Source organism: Musa acuminata, chromosome BXJ2-3 (assembly GCF_036884655.1).
Source record: "Musa acuminata AAA Group cultivar baxijiao chromosome BXJ2-3, Cavendish_Baxijiao_AAA, whole genome shotgun sequence".
Lineage (NCBI taxonomy): Eukaryota > Viridiplantae > Streptophyta > Magnoliopsida > Zingiberales > Musaceae > Musa > Musa acuminata.
The window spans coordinates 44,348,256-44,363,523 of record NC_088340.1 but is presented as its reverse complement, the minus strand read 5'-3'; the positions used below and the strand labels follow the sequence as shown (position 1 = coordinate 44,363,523).

At 45.7% G+C, this 15,268-nt stretch overlaps 2 protein-coding genes, 1 non-coding gene and 1 pseudogene across 7 annotated transcripts; 2 read left to right on the top strand and 2 right to left on the bottom strand.

Annotated features, from left to right (window-relative positions):
* Positions 1 to 2,028: 2,028 nt before the first annotated feature.
* Positions 2,029 to 7,108, bottom strand: LOC135608564 (reticulon-like protein B3; annotated as a pseudogene).
* A 357-nt stretch (positions 7,109 to 7,465) lies between these two features.
* TRNAD-GUC (transfer RNA aspartic acid (anticodon GUC)) lies at positions 7,466 to 7,537 on the top strand. Its single transcript has one exon. It is a non-coding gene; the product is annotated as a tRNA-Asp (tRNA).
* Positions 7,538 to 7,688: 151 nt separating this feature from the next.
* Positions 7,689 to 9,055, bottom strand: LOC135606626 (allene oxide cyclase, chloroplastic-like). 2 transcript variants are annotated; one of them, XM_065097682.1, is made up of 3 exons: positions 8,754 to 9,055; positions 8,468 to 8,643; positions 7,689 to 8,360 (listed from the first exon to the last, which is right to left on the bottom strand). In XM_065097682.1, the coding sequence occupies exons 1-3, from the start codon at positions 8,959 to 8,961 to the stop codon at positions 7,959 to 7,961; spliced, it is 786 nt and encodes a 261-aa protein (XP_064953754.1). In that variant the 5' UTR covers positions 8,962 to 9,055; the 3' UTR covers positions 7,689 to 7,958. The 2 variants fall into 2 exon arrangements, with proteins under 2 accessions (XP_064953754.1, XP_064953755.1); XM_065097683.1 differs by having other exon boundaries at positions 8,468 to 8,589; positions 8,706 to 9,054.
* A 573-nt stretch (positions 9,056 to 9,628) lies between these two features.
* LOC103980036 (pentatricopeptide repeat-containing protein At4g13650-like) lies at positions 9,629 to 14,751 on the top strand. Of its 4 annotated transcripts, XM_065101598.1 has the most exons (5): positions 9,629 to 11,818; positions 12,455 to 13,467; positions 13,635 to 13,707; positions 13,785 to 14,138; positions 14,241 to 14,751. In XM_065101598.1, the coding sequence occupies exon 1, from the start codon at positions 9,653 to 9,655 to the stop codon at positions 11,696 to 11,698; it is 2,046 nt and encodes a 681-aa protein (XP_064957670.1). In that variant the 5' UTR covers positions 9,629 to 9,652; the 3' UTR covers positions 11,699 to 11,818; positions 12,455 to 13,467; positions 13,635 to 13,707; positions 13,785 to 14,138; positions 14,241 to 14,751. The 4 variants fall into 4 exon arrangements, with proteins under 4 accessions (XP_064957670.1, XP_064957669.1, XP_064957672.1 ...); XM_065101597.1 differs by lacking the exon at positions 14,241 to 14,751 and having other exon boundaries at positions 13,785 to 14,215; XM_065101600.1 differs by lacking the exon at positions 14,241 to 14,751 and having other exon boundaries at positions 13,632 to 13,707; positions 13,785 to 14,215.
* Positions 14,752 to 15,268: the final 517 nt, after the last annotated feature.

Here is a 15,268-nt window from a genome sequence, read left to right as displayed (position 1 = left end):
ATTTTGTTCGAGTCCAATCTCTCTCTCTCTCAGTGGCGAATTTGTAATTGTCATGCAAATTACAAAGTCTCATGCATTGACTGGAATGACCACCGTAGGATCCGACCCAATAGAGAATGATTTGGTCGAGGGCTCTCATGCATTGTTGTTTCCGTTCTACGAACAAATCATTTTGATAATTTCATGTAAATAATTATCTCTATCATATGATATATTTATATAATGTATGATAATATCCTATTCGGATGCAGTGGAGTGGAGGTGGTGGTGTCACCGGAGAGGGAGACGACGTCCGTCGGTGTGGGGCGTGCACTCGATGCCGTGCCACCACGATCTCGTACGCGGCCGGCTGCTCGGCCGGAGAAGCCCGTCTGGGGCAGGACGACGGTGAATTCCGACAAAGAGAGTGGAAGAAAGCAGCACGACCGGAGCCGAGGTCGGCGACGGCTACGCGATACGTGCATGGCTTTGCAGGGAGGAATGGAGGGGGAAAGGATGATGAGGTCACTAAAGTGTGGATTCGGGAACGCTGAATTGGTTTCACGGGGAATGACGACGAAGCATCGAATGCAGCTTCTTTCCTCGTTGCTTTCAAGCCTTCCGTCCTACTCCATCATCAACTTCTTCCGGGCATTTGATCTTCGAGGAGATTCCGATATCCCTCGCTCTCTGTTTTCCCTCTGTTCATCGAGAAACACCAAACGTATCCTGTGATTTTGAGCTGCAGTTGGCGATACAGAACCTATCAGCTGAAGCATTTGCATATCAAACAGTAACCCATAGAGATGAACATCCAAAAGATTACAAGGCTATTATAATAAACGAAGCAAATCATGGGGGATCTTACCGAGGAGAAGCAGGTGCCCGGATGCTTGCGCTTCACGCGCTGTTCATCGAGTGCAATGATCGACTTCAAAAAAATTCCTTTCCTTTCCTTTGGTCTGTTTCTCCTGTCTAAGAGGCATATCAGGCTACTTTTGTAAACCCTTGTCGGTGTTAACAATTTGATATCGTGGACCGAAAGTTAGTACGATTTAGTCATATATCTTTGAAGTTGTAAAGTCATCCTGAAGGATCCTAATGAGAGCAAGATAGGAGACAGAGTTGAATAGACACCGATAAGAGTTGCTCCGAGGTGGTCTCTAAACTTCTGAGATTGTCTCGAGATAGACTTGAGTGAGCTCAATCTCTTTGGCGCCCTGCACAATAGGTCAATGGCAGGTGGGGGTTTCCGACTCAACTCCTCTAATGCTTGAATTAGTTTAGAGTGGGGACTATAACCTTTTTGGGGTTCCGAATCTGATTCCTATTTAAATATCAAGTATCGATTTTTATACTTACGAAGTCTCTAAGATAGGACCATGGCCGATAGGGACTATCGATACGTCCTTTTATAGTGCATTCATGTGGACAGTCAGTCGATACGATCCTCTACGACACAAGTTGACTAGTACGATCTCCTAAGATGCAAGTCGACTGATACGATCTCCTCATATGGGTTAACTACTATAAACTTTTGTGGTGCGACATCGTGCTAACAAAGGGTGACCAAGGGGGTGTTGGCTATCTACATCATTTAGATGCTCCACTATCTTCCACATTAGCTCGTTAGTGACCGTCAACTTACGATTGATCTTAGGATATTCCCTATCAATACCAATGTTACACTAGAATAGTTTGGCTTATGGGTTTGAATAAGATAATAAATAACACAGTAATTGTTAATTTGAATAGACAGAAAATGCTTCTGAAATGGAAGTAAGCCATGAGAATATAGCATCATGCCATCTACAGTTCACGCGTCTCTGGCCTTGGGTTGGAGCCAATCTCCTCCCCCTCCCTCTTCTACGGCTGCACCTCCCATAGAGACCTCACAACAGTGCTCCAACGGCAGCTTTTCCTGTGGCTGGTCAAGGAACGTCAGGCTCCCTGGTGAATCCTCGGACGGTGGCCTGCGCTCCTCCCACGACGCTCAAGACAGCGACTCCTTCATCGAGATGGACCCCAGATTCATCTCCAAGCGCCGGAAAGCTGACTCCATGGATTTCGAGTTCGATCTGCCGGCGAGCCCTAAGCCTCCGCTCCTGGTTCATGCAGATCAAATCTTCTCGGACGGCTCACTGCTGCCGCTCCACCGCGTGACCCCTCCAAAGGCCGAAACGATCTCTGTTTCTCCCGCTGCAGATTCAGCTCTGAAGAGATCTCTGTCGGCAGGCTCATCAGAATCCTCTCTCTCTCGCAGCGACCGGTTCCGATTCCGCCATTCCCAGACTGCCGTAACTCAGCCTCCGTCACTAAATTCTTCGCCTCTCCGTAGCCCAATGCGAGGTCTGCCTTGGAGCTCACGCAGAACCAAGCAGGAGTCACCTCTCTTGAATGCCCGTGCCAAGTCCTACAGGAACTTCTTCTTCAAGCACTTGAAGTCCTTCCTGACGCCGTTCTGCAAGAAGGTAAAGGGAAAGGTAGTGATAACCAGGGCTTCCTGCTCGACATCACCGAGTGTGGTCGATGCAAGCATCCACGACGCCGTCATCTACTGCAAGAATTCTCTTGGTGAGCGCAGTGAGGCGCGCCCACAAGTGCGAAAACTGTGTGTGTAATCTTTTCTTCCCCTCATTATGGAAGGCGTTCTTCTTCGTTTTTTCCTTGTCTGTTCAGAGGGAGAAGATCAAGTGGACGCTTACAGAAGAGCGGACGAAATAGTAAGCAACCATATCATCTTTCGTATCATCGTCTTTCTCCGAGGACAAGGTCGCTTCACAATTACTGCAACTGTAAACGGTACGTACCTTTCCTTGATAACAGGATTTGATTACATATGGTTAGTCATTAGGAGGAAGCATCGATCAAAGTTGGCGATTAATGGTTTGATTGAATGACGAGCTTTAGGTATCAAATCTGATACCGGACACCGTCTGCATGTCGACGTCATTCATAGTTGCAAACAAATATATTCTTTCCAGCTCGATCGGATCGTATTCTTTTGATATGGAACGTCGTTGAGAGTCTGACAAATTCAACCTTATCAACCTTGGAAGAGGAAATCAGAAGTTCTTTTTTCTTTTTCTGAAAGAAAAATCACATATATAAGAACTAAAGGAGCTATTTAAGCCGAACATCTTCAGGTTTGTTAGATTCAAGGCAAATCGCCGGCAAACGATTATTTGGATGATATAAAGAAAATATCATATATCATAAAGTTAGGAGACACACGATGACGGTGACAATGAAGTGCTCGACCTGTGAGCCGTAAACAGCAGCCGAAGTTGGCATAGTTAGACAAGATGAGATGCTCTTCATAAATTGATGCTACCTGGGCCTTCCATTGATGTTCTTCATAAATGGCCAGCCTCGGTGCCATGGCTAACATCAAGATGATACTTACTCTCTCTCTTGATAGGTGATGGATGCTACCTGGGCCTTGCATTTATTTAAGCACTGACTGCACTGTCAAGCCTCGGTCCCATGACTAACACCAATCTCCAATCTCTGCATCAGGAGCCCTGGGACCAGCTTCTTCTTCCCCATCCAACTCCTATGAAAGCATCCTACAACTGGAGGATCGTAGGTAGAGTGGTGGGTCAGGTTGTGGTGCAGCTGGGTCACATGGGAATAAATAGAACCAGCGAAGAGAAATTTACCACCTGATTCTTTCTGAGCACGATGAGGAATACCATGTATGATGTCCGAAGCATCCTGCACAACAAGATTTAGAGCCAACATTTCAGTACATTGATGAGTGCAGATGTTTATTTCAGTAGCCGTCTCTGCGAATCTGCTCATATTTTTCTTCAGCACTTGCTGACCGAGTGATACGCACATCATTGTTTGTAGAAGACCTACCAGTTGAAGCAGCGATCATTGCAGAGAGGCAGCTTTTTTTTGCTTTTAGGCATGATAAAAAGCTTGAACCTTTCAAGAGGACGAAAGCTATGTCCATGCAAGCGACACTTACCGATACACCAGTTTTGCATCAGAGAATACCAAATAATAACCTCACCTCAGTAGAAGATGTAATCGGTTCCAAATTGCAAGCAACGCTGACTATGTCACATTGTAAATAGCAGATAAGGAGTATATACACCTCATGCCTTTTATCTGGTGCAGCAACACACATCACAAGCAAAAGAATCTACTGCTGGATTAACAGAACCGAAGGGCACACCTGTGTTCTTCTTCCATCACTTTGAGCTGTTGTCCATCATCATGCTCTATTTGTTCAACTTGCCTCCCATCAAACATGTAACCATCCCTCCCAGTGGCTCTACATAGCAGCCAACATCAACAGCAAAATCCAAAATAAAAAATGGTCCTCATCAAAATCCCCAACTTCTATACTTTTGTGTGCAACCATATATGCAAAATTCAATATACATAATGATCGTGCCAGTACTGATGTAAACCAACATTTAAATGCTAACCTTAAATCCTCAAATATTCAACTTTACTTGTAAGGATAAGACTATGGAAATCCATAGAGCTTAGCAGATCAGGAAAATTTCCATCCATGTCTGCCTGCAACCATAAAGGCAAAGGGATAAATTGAAACCGTTGCTTTTTGAAAGAGAATGAAAGTGTTGTATATGACAACTTAAAAAGTAAAAGGCGTGAAGGCAAAAGGCTGAAAGGCCAACAAAGCAGAACGTAAGCATCATCGCTTTATATACCACAAATCACCTCCGGAAGCAGGGTTAGGCTACTTTACAACCTGCCTCAGCTCAAAGTCAGTCGAATCCTGAGCACTTTTTTGTGGTCGTAGCAACAGCACTTCTGGGAATGGCGTGACAAGCTCCTGAGTCCTGACCCTGAGATATATTACCAGCAATCACAATGTTAAAACGAAGCCACATAAGAAAACTTTACGATACCCAAACAACATAACGTAATCATGACGCTAAAGAGAGCAACAAAACCATCACAAGTTTGTTTCACGAAATTAAATCATGCAAAGAATCCATCGGTACCATGAACATGAGTCCTATTGTTGTGTTTTCAAATTGCTCATTCTGGTGCATACCAAAATAAATACACTGACGTATCTTCAAATTAATAATTAGCAGCCCTAAGAATTTTTTTTTTTTCCGAATGAAACATAAACTTCCATAATCTCACAAAACAATCTCCAGGCTCTGCACATCAAGAACAACTTGCATACTCTTCCAGGAAACATATAAGTGAGGAAGTTCCGATAACCACATAGTACACAGACAACCAAGAAGCAAAAAATATGCCACAGAGCATATAGCTTATCCAAATCAACCAAGGAACCCACTTACGGTGACACACACTAAAACAAGAAAAACTACGTGATGCAATACAGAAACATTAACAAAACCAGATGACTGATAATAATGACATGGATAAGAAACAACTCACAAATTTCAGTACATCAAATCACCTCATATAAGCCGAAAATTATCATGCTCGATACAAGAATGATAACATAGCTTTGATCCACATCATAAAACTTGGAATCACTTATATTAGTTCAATTGGTGGTGGTCTCCATGGCCACCTAATTAGCTACCCAAGTGGAGAGTTAGTTATAAGCGAAAAATTGATGAACAGTCATCACAACAACTGAAAATCCATCACTAGCCAATAAACTGAAACGATCAGCTGCAGCCACACAATAACTTCTCCCCTATTGGAACTTCTTATGCTTCAAAGGCACCTTTGGAATCTTGCTCAAGTATTTGGCAGTAACTACAGCGTAGTGTTTCTTGAACTCTGCTTGTGTCTTCTCTGCAAATGCATCAACCTGGTCCTCGTACTTCTCATACAGCACAGGCACCGTGTGCAGCATGACAAATGCTGTGTCCCAAGTTCAATGGCATAAGAAATCTAAGGATGCAGTCAATTCGATCCAGAAAATTAGATACTACTTCGGAAGTTTAGATTACCTATATAAAATAAGGTCAAGAAATTGCAGCAGTTGCCAAGGATCGACAGAACCCACAACCCAGCAATAACCTGAAACGTCAAAGTACCAGCCATTATATACCCAAAACAATGCACCAAGATCCTGAACTCCATCGTGAGATAAGCTACACAACATACAGCAAGGAACTTCTTCAGATCACGCCCTAAAGCGATGTCCCTCAAGGCAGCAAATCCCCGGTTGATCTGGTAACGGAGGGAAAGGGCAATGTTCGCAGCTACATCTTCGGGAATGCTTACCACGGGAATGTTCGGCGGGGACCTACCAAACACATCACGATTAGATAGAGCTATCGGAGGAGGCATGAACTCGAAGCCACACAAATCTGAGAGCCGAGCTCACTTGTTCATGAAATGGGTCGCATTGGAGTAGAGGAAGGTGATGGCCAGGGATAGGTTGAGGGTGTGGCACGCCACGGTGAGCAGACGGTAGTCCAAAAGCTCGAACAATACCCACGTGGCCGTCGCCCCACCGAGCGTGGCGGCCGAGACCTTGTTGTTCCTCCATAGGAAGACATCAGCAGCTGCTCGACAATTGCCGTCCTATCATCAGTAATCGTTCAGATGCTCTCAAGCAATTCGATCAAACAAATATTACAAAAAGGCAGCTCGATCCGACTGAGCACATATCTCATTTGTCGATCGAAGTCGAATCGGGGTTTCGGTGTGGATAAAATACATCGAATAAAAGAAGGCAATAATCTTTCTTTCCTTCTAAATGGAAGACAGATGCAAACTCAAATCCGAGAGAAGTAGCCGACTCGAATCAACACTTGGCAGATCACGGAACGGCATCTTATAGAGCCTACAGATCTCATCGGCTACCCAACTCGGCGAATAAAGCAAACTCGATCTCGATCAAACCGATGGGATTTTTTTATTCTTCTTCTTTTTAGAAAAAAAAAAGTGCACATATTATCGGTAAAATCATAAAATGTGGACAACAGAAAGAGGATCCGTACGCTTCCCGCCGCCCAAGATCGGGTGGACGGCCTTCTCCCGGCCGAAGAGGCGGTATATCTTCGCCTTGACGGCGTCGGCGGCGGAGGGTTCCGAGGTCTTCTCGTTGTCCGAATCCGACGACGAAGAATCCTCGCGGTGCAACTTCTCCTTTTATCTGTTCCATCAGCGACGACTCCGCCGCCGTCTCCTCCTCGTGCTCCGCCATTGTCGCCCCCCGCTCCCACTCTATAGTTTGAGGACAAGCGATCGTGGCCATCGGATCGGGCTACGGAGATCGATCGAAAAGAGGCGGGGCAAAGCTGCCCGAAAGGGAGGGGAGGATTAAACTCCACGGGCGGCGCGGACGGCCGTTATTAGCTTGACGGCGATTTCGCTTTGAGAAGGGCCGCGTCGAAGGCGACGTCAGCGAGGCGTTAGTTCTTGACGAGCAAGTTTTTGTAGGCTCGATAATATATTAATAAATAACATCGTACTTTTATGCAGCTATTTGCCATGACAACCTTCCCCCTGATAAGATTATTACTTTACTTGGAAAATAAAGCACAACCTAAATCTCTCAATGGTCGTTGTAGTATAGTGGTGAGTATTCCCGCCTGTCACGCGGGCGACCCGGGTTCGATCCCCGGCAACGGCGGTTTTGTCGTTCGTTTTAAAATAAAAAAAGATTAAAACATAACCTACTTGAGCTCATTAGAATGCTTTAGAGAGATACCCAAACAGTTAAGAGAGATAAATTTACCATTTAAATTCGATTTTTGATCGTGTTTGTGCCAGCTATCAAAACATCTTCAAACAAACAACACTTGAACTTGTATCATACCGTCCTAATCGACATGACAAGAAATCTCATCAACAACTCGACACTCCACAAGAGCAGAGTCACCGCGGCCAAATTCCACAGCACTCGCATAATACCCAAAAAAAGAGAAAATAATACAAATCATAACAACAATAAACATCACAGAAGAACAACAATTCCTCCTTTTAATTAATATATAGTCCTTTTTTTTAATTTTCTTGCTTTTATGGTTTTATTTTGATGTGCGCACCGACGTTCAGTTGGTGTAATTCTTGAGGGCGGCGGCCGGCTCGCAGGCCTTGGCGGCGGGCGTGGGCTCGACGCCGGGCGAGGGAGGCACCGGCATGCCGAGCAGCTCCTTGGGGAGGTCGGGGATGCCCCTGAGGTAGAAGGTGTAGAAGATCTTGAAGGGGAAGACGATCTGCTGCAGCTTGACCTGGCCGTAGGCACCCTCGAACACTCCGGAGCCGCCGGTCACGGCCAGGTGGGACTCCTCGTACGTCAGGTACGCCCCCTGCACCGAGATGTGCCCGTACTCCCCGAAGTAGAAGCTGTAGATGGCCTCGTACCGGTCGCCGTCCCTCTCCGGCACGTGCTGGATCAGCACGCAAATCCCCGACGTGATGCCCAGCCGCTTCTCCAGATTCCCCGAGTACAGCTATTGTCATCATGCATGTTGACAGAAAAGAAATGTTCACGCACCGGAAAATAGATGATGAACACTGTGAATATGCAGATAGGATGATGGAGAAGCTTGAGCCTTGCCTTGTTGCTGAAGGGGACGAGATCGCCCAGGAAGTTGACTTGTTTCTGGCTCAGCCGAAGGTAGGCGGGGCTGCCGCGGTCGCGTTCGTTGATCTCGTACACGCACAGCTCCTGCACCTTAGCTGAAAGCCGTTTCCTTGTGTTACCCTCGGCTTTCGGAAAACAAAGACTAGCTACTGCAAACGGAGAACGAAGAAGATAATACAAGCTCGTGAGAAGAGACGAGAAGAAAGAATACTTGGTCTGGAATCTTCAGGGAGCTTCTTGGAGAAGAAAGAAGTGAAACCGATGGCTATCGTCGGAAGAGCAGATTGGCGGCGGCGCCTGCGGGGATTTGAAATCCGTAGTTTCGGGATTTTACACGAAGAAAGGAACGGATTTGGGATCGATGGGATTGAGGAAGGCGCGGTGGTGACTCGTGAGAGATTGGAAAGGGCTTCGGATGAGTTTGGCAGGTCGATGGAGGAAGCTCTGAGGCATGAGGATGATGCCATGGAGGAAGCGGAAGGTGAGTTGGCGGATCCGAAGCCGACGGACGACGGAAAGCGGTGAACAGCGTCGAGTGAGGGATGATTGGGTTTACTTACGGGTGCAGTATATAATGTGTGTGTATGTGGCTGCGTTTAGAAGGAAAAGAAGTGACGACAGAAAGGAAAACAAAGCGTCGCCTGGGGTCCACTCACGTACCGAGACACAGAGGCCAGTGAAGATTGCGCGATGGTGAGCGAACGAGTAGAGTGCATCGGTTGACTTGGAAGGAAAAGAAGGCATGGTGGTCCGCCTCGACCAGTGTCCTGCGTCACGCACACTGAGCCACGTCATGTCTGGCACAGGCAGCCCGTGGTGGCGGACCTCCACACCAAGTCTCACTCCGCTGCGAAACGCACACGGATTGATTAGTGTACTGCCACTCGCTCTCTTCTGCTACCGATCAATCTAACCAACTTAATCCCCATTGTTTACTGGTAGTTCTGCACATGCTTTGCACGTGTAGACAATGTCTGATTACAATCCTATTTGTCGGATCCACACGATCCGACCCGTTAGCCCGGTTGTGTCGGACGAGGGTAGGTTCCATCAGACCCATGTCCGGTTCGGCTGGATCTCTTAAATCAACGGCTCTCGTCGGGTCCGCCTCTCCGCGCCTACTACTAAATTCGCGTCACGGCGTCTCCCGCGCCTCTGATGACCTTAACGACGCGGTTCTACTGCCGGGCTCAGCGCAGCCCACAAGACCTCAAAGAAGCTCTCGCTCACGCCATCTCCCGCTGCTGCTCCGTCCACCATCTCCGGGGCCTCCATGGCCGAGCCATCGCCTTCGGACTCCGTCACAACCTGTACGTAGCCAGCCTCCTTATCGCCCGATACTTCCATTTCGGTGACCCCGCAACCGCCCGCTTAGTCTTCGACGATGGCCGACGAGGGGGACCGTCGAAGACCCTCCTCTGGAATTCTCTTATTAGAGGATACCTTAACAACGGCCGGCCTCGGTCGGCCTTGCACGTCTATCGTGAAATGGTGGCGGCGCGGCCTCTGGCGCAGTGCGAGCCGGACAGGGTGACCTTTCACCTCGTCATCACGGCTTGCACCCATTTGTCCGAATTCGATTTGGGTTCGAGGGTTGGAGGACATGCTCGGGCCAAAGGGCTCGATTCCGATCTCATGGTGGGGACGGCGCTTCTTGATATGCACGGTAAAGCCGGGGAGATTGGATCCGCTCGAAAGGTGTTTGATGGAATGGCTTCCAGAGATGTGGTAGCTTGGAACGCCATGATCGCGGGGTACTCGAGAGTTGGATCCTTCTACGAGGCTGTCAGTTTGTTTAATGTCATGAGGCTTGGCCAAGGAGTTCTACCCAGCGAGGCTACTCTGGTTAGCTTAATCTCCGGCTGTGGGCGTTCTGGTTCTCCCAAGGACGGAGAGGCCATACATGCTGATGCAATCAAGCTTGGTTTTGAGGCCAGTTTGTTTGTCTTGAATTCTCTAATTGAAATGTACACCAACTGCGACTGCTTGGGTGTGGCATGCAAATTATTTGACAGGATGGTGTTTAAGGATGCCGTCTCATGGAGTACCATGATTGGTGGATATGTCCAACACAAGCGGCCATATGATGCCCTCAAACTGTTCGAATGGATGATCATGAACACACAAACTCCTCCTACCAGATCCATTTTGGTCAACGTAATTCTTGCTTGCGCAGACTTGGGTGATTGGGAGGAAGGTAAACTGATCGACGAAAAGTACTTAACTAGCAAGCAAAGCGAATCTGCATCGGACCCAAGTATGGTTACTACACTCGCCTACATGTATGCCAAATGTGGGAAGTTGGATGTTTCACTCAACCTTCTGGATAGAGTTGAAGTGAGAGGAGATACGATTGCATGGAATGCAGTGATGAAGGCCTATGCTGAGCTTGGAATTGTCGATAAGGTTTTATATCTCACGCTTGTAATGCAAAGGAGAGGCATCAATCCTGACCTGGTTACCATCGTTACTTTGCTTTCCGCTATATCCCATACCACATTTTTGAAAAAAGTGATGGAAGCACATGCACAGATTATTAAAAGAGGCTTTGAAATGGAAAGACAGATCGCAAACTGTCTTGTCGATGCGTATGCCAAGTCCGGAAGCATTACAGATTCGAGCAAGGTATTTCATGACATTGCAGAGAAGGATGTGGTTTCGTGGAGCACAATGATAAAAGCTTTTGCATGGGAAGGGAAAGTAGCTGAAGTCCTCAATCATTTTGAGCTAATGAGGGAAACAGATACAAGGCCAAACCATTTTACGTTTCTTTCACTGCTATCTGCTTGCAGCCATGCAGGTCTTGCAGAGAAGGGGTGGAAAATTTTCAATTGTATGAAAGAGGAATATGGCTTGGAACCGGGTGTCGAACATTTAACTTGCCTGGTGGATATGTTCTGCCGAGCTGCAAGGTTGTCTGATGCATACAGTTTGCTCAAAAATGTGATGCAAAGAACCATCAGTCATGCTGCTTTGTGGAATACTTTGCTCAGTGCTTGCAGATTGCATGGTGATGTTGTGATCGGGGAAGCTGCTGCCAGGCATCTCTTCCAGTTGGAACCAGAAAATGCAGCGAATCACAAGATGCTCGCAGACATATATATTTCAGCAGGGAGAAGAGATGATGCTAATGGTGTTCTAAGATTGCTGAATGCAAATGGCTTGGACAGTATACCTGGATGTAGTTGGTATGAGGCAGGTTAAAGATGTTCCTTGGTAATGGAATATGTAATGCGACTTGGAGTGAAGGTTTTGCTTTTGTGACAGTCAAACCATCAAATGTGCTACAAGATCAGCCCATACCTGATGCAAATGGATCTCATGGTAGATTAATAGACCTGTTTTTATTTGGTTTTTCCTCAAAGTTATCCATTGAAGGTGGTATCATAAACATCAACAATAGTGTGAATAATAGATTTAATTTAAAAAATGAAAATGAAAACTACAGTGTGGTAAGGAAGGAGCAAATTTAGATGCAAGAAGAATATAAATGCAAGGTAGATGGTTGACCAACTACTCGTACTAATTATTTTGTTAGCTTTTCAAGTTCAGATTGATGTTATTAGTGTGTTATATTTTTCTTTTCATTTTCTAGGAGAGGCAGCATGGCTTTGACCTGTGGCCTATTCTCATCTCTAAAGCATTCTGATTGCAACCACAGAGGAAGATATAATATTGGATCAGTTTCACATAGAATGGTGAAAGAATTAGAACATTTTTTTAATACCTTCAAGCTTTTGACTATTAGGAACAAAGGTCCCGATTGGATTCATGTAGGATTAATTGTCAGCTCAACTTCTTCTGGATACGTATAATTGATATTGGCACCTGTTCAAACTGAAATTTAATAGGTCTAGCCACAGAATAATATTGTTGTAAATTCATGTACCTTTTTTGTAGGGAAAAATACATGATTCTTTAGGCAAGATCGTATATACAATGACACTTGTATTGTTTTAGGTTCCTGTTGAAGCATTCGATAGCATTTTCACAAACATAGCAAAGATATTAATGGAAGCCAAATATGCGGAGGATCATCTGAAACAGCAGCTTATGCTCTCTCTCTCAATGTTCATGCTCAAAGGAGATATAGGGTACACCGGAGGTTATACCTTATCCTTTCACAATGTCAGTTGACTCATGAACGTTTAGAACTGCTGTTTTCAAAGATGCGAGGAAATTAAGATCAAAATTGCTGTTGCTGCTTGTGGGATTTGGATGGCCAGGAATACTAACACATACGTGGGAAGATCATGGAACTCTACATGGGTGCTGTGGTATATTGGTGGCATGCTTAAATCTTTGCAGGTAGGACAACATCAGCAGGAGATTCAAGACAGCTCGGGAGCAAATTGAAAGTGGATACCGCCTCTGCAGGGCGAATGTAAGCCAATTGTGGTAGCGCCTGCTGTCATGAAACGAAATATAGTTGACAAGGTGTGATCATTGGAGATGCATGTGGCCATGTTATAGGGTCCAGATGACCCATTGCAACGTGCTCAAAAGGTATTTATAATGTCAAGATCTTGGCAGTTCATGAAGGAATGGTTTTTGAGCAATATCACCAGCGAACGCAGAGGATGAGTAGTTGGTGTCATGTTAGGATGAGTGTAATGCCATCAAGATTTCCTCATTGCTGTAGATTGGATCCTAAAAGTCAGAAGTTACCTTCCCGCAGGAGAAAATGATGGCGAACTCTCAAGAAATTGCTGCATGGACTTCTTTTCTTGTAGTTCCAGAAATTGAGCGTTGGTGGAACCATACTTTTTGGATCAATGTCGATGAGGCTCATCATTGGTCATTACTGATGTGATCACTTTGGCTAGTAAGAGACTTTCCACTCTGAAATAGATTTTTCTGTTTCGGGATGGAATCAAAAGGTGGCATTCGGGAGGAGTGGCTTTTTGACTTTTTAATGAGGCATTCATCAACGTTTTATTTTGCTCTCCAACCAATATGAGACCAGACCAAATGTAAGTATTATCGAGTATATTTGTTGCAAATATATTTTTCAGAACTATGGAACTTCTTTATAAGCCAATTTGCTTTGTGAAGGTCTGTCTTGTAGATAGATGCTGGTGTTCACTTATACAGACTGCTGATTGAATTTGTCACCTTGTTTTTCCTACGGAAAAAGCAGGAGGAGGCTTATACAGACTGCTAAATTGACTGTGGCATGGTCCTTCATTTAAATCTCTTTAAATGGGAGCACAGTTGAGCACTCCCATCCTGTAGTACCTCTTATCTCAATTGGATCATGTAGTTTGCTGATTCGTGTGCGTCTTTGCAGGGATGAACTTTCATGCTCAGCCTATACACCGCTGGCGTAAACCTGAACCTGGCTTGGTGCTCTATTCCTCCTGGCGATCGAGAACCACTGCCCGCACAGCCTCTGAGGCAAGATTGGTAGAACAAAAATTCACTTGATGATTAAACCTTACGGGTCCGCTGTCTTGGCCTACCTTCCCCACCTCGAGGTTTGAATCGAAATGGTCCAGCTGATGAATCTTGAATTGGCTTGGAAACACTGCACCTTTGCCTGGCTTCCCAATGACAACAACAAGGACAGCGTGTGGGGGGGCCTTCCCTTGCAGGCTTGCAGTGATTAGATTTTTTTTTCCATGAAGCAGCTTTTGGAACCCAGGTGCGGTTGCACACAAGGGAAGGGTGTAGACCTAACATCCTTAATCCAATCATGCCACCTTTTGATTTTGATTTGTATCTCCTGCTGTTGATTTTTCTTCAGAACCAGCTGTTGACTCGGAGCTAAATGACGCAGGGCACTGGGGACCCACCGAAAGATCAAGAAACACACACACACACACACACACACACACATGTTATCTTACATGGCATCCAGAGAGACTTTAAAGAACATGGTTGGAGTGGCAGCAGCTTCATGGATATGTCTGTGTTTCGGAGGATGTTGTGGAATTAAATTAATCCTTGCCCTTGGTTATGTTTTTCTGCATTGTGGCCTTCGTTCGATAGACCCAGAATTTAATGGGGGGATGCATCCATTAATCCCATCCAAGAAATTATTCAGATGAACAACATACTTGTTTAGATGGACGGTGACTCGTAAGCTTTATTTATGTCCTTCCTCCTCTTGAATCTGACACCATTAACGTGAGACATCGACCAAGCTGCTTGTGAATTTTCCAAGGCCTTCTCGTCTCTCGGCTCCCTCTTCTCAGTTTCAAAACTAATGAGAAGAAGGGAAGCTTGATCTGAAAAATGAATGAAACGTAACCTACCATCATGTTGTTTACCTAACTTGTAGTCTGACAAGAACTTGACCTTCTTCTCCAAAACCAAAACATTACAGAAAAGAGAGAGGCAAAATGGGGTAATCATCACCCTTGCTGCTGCTGCTGCTCATCATTCCTTCAGCAGATTCATTTGAACCAGCAAGGTGTCCTCATCGTATCCAGTGAACCTGAAACTGGAGGGTGGTATGATGACGACGCCTGCCCCCTGTCACCACCATCCCCATCCATTGCGGAAAAGAAGAGGAAAAAGGAAAAGCTGCAAAGCAAAGGCTTCTCCTCCCTCTCTCTCTCTCTCTCTCTCTCTCTCTCTCTCTTTGCAGAGTCTCCTCCGCTCCCTCTTTGGGGAAGCTTCCTGTTCCACATGCATCACAACCCCAGGTGACCCGTCACTTCCAAAAAGAACTCCTTTCCCCCTTTCCTTCTCTTTCTGCGACCTCACTGTAGTGCACGCAAGGGCACTAAACAAAAAAAAATAAAGAGATGGCGCGGAGTTCACCCCTCT

Coding starts and splice junctions, on each gene's coding strand:
- LOC135606626 (XM_065097682.1), bottom strand. CDS start 8,961: ATGGCATCATCCTCATGCCTCAGAGCTTCCTCCATCGACCTGCCAAAC. Junction 8,644..8,753: donor TCTTCCGACGATAGCCATCG/GTTTCACTTCTT, acceptor CTCCGTTTGCAG/TAGCTAGTCTTTGTTTTCCG. Junction 8,361..8,467: donor TCGTCCCCTTCAGCAACAAG/GCAAGGCTCAAG, acceptor TGATGACAATAG/CTGTACTCGGGGAATCTGGA.
- LOC103980036 (XM_065101598.1), top strand. CDS start 9,653: ATGACCTTAACGACGCGGTTCTACTGCCGGGCTCAGCGCAGCCCACAA.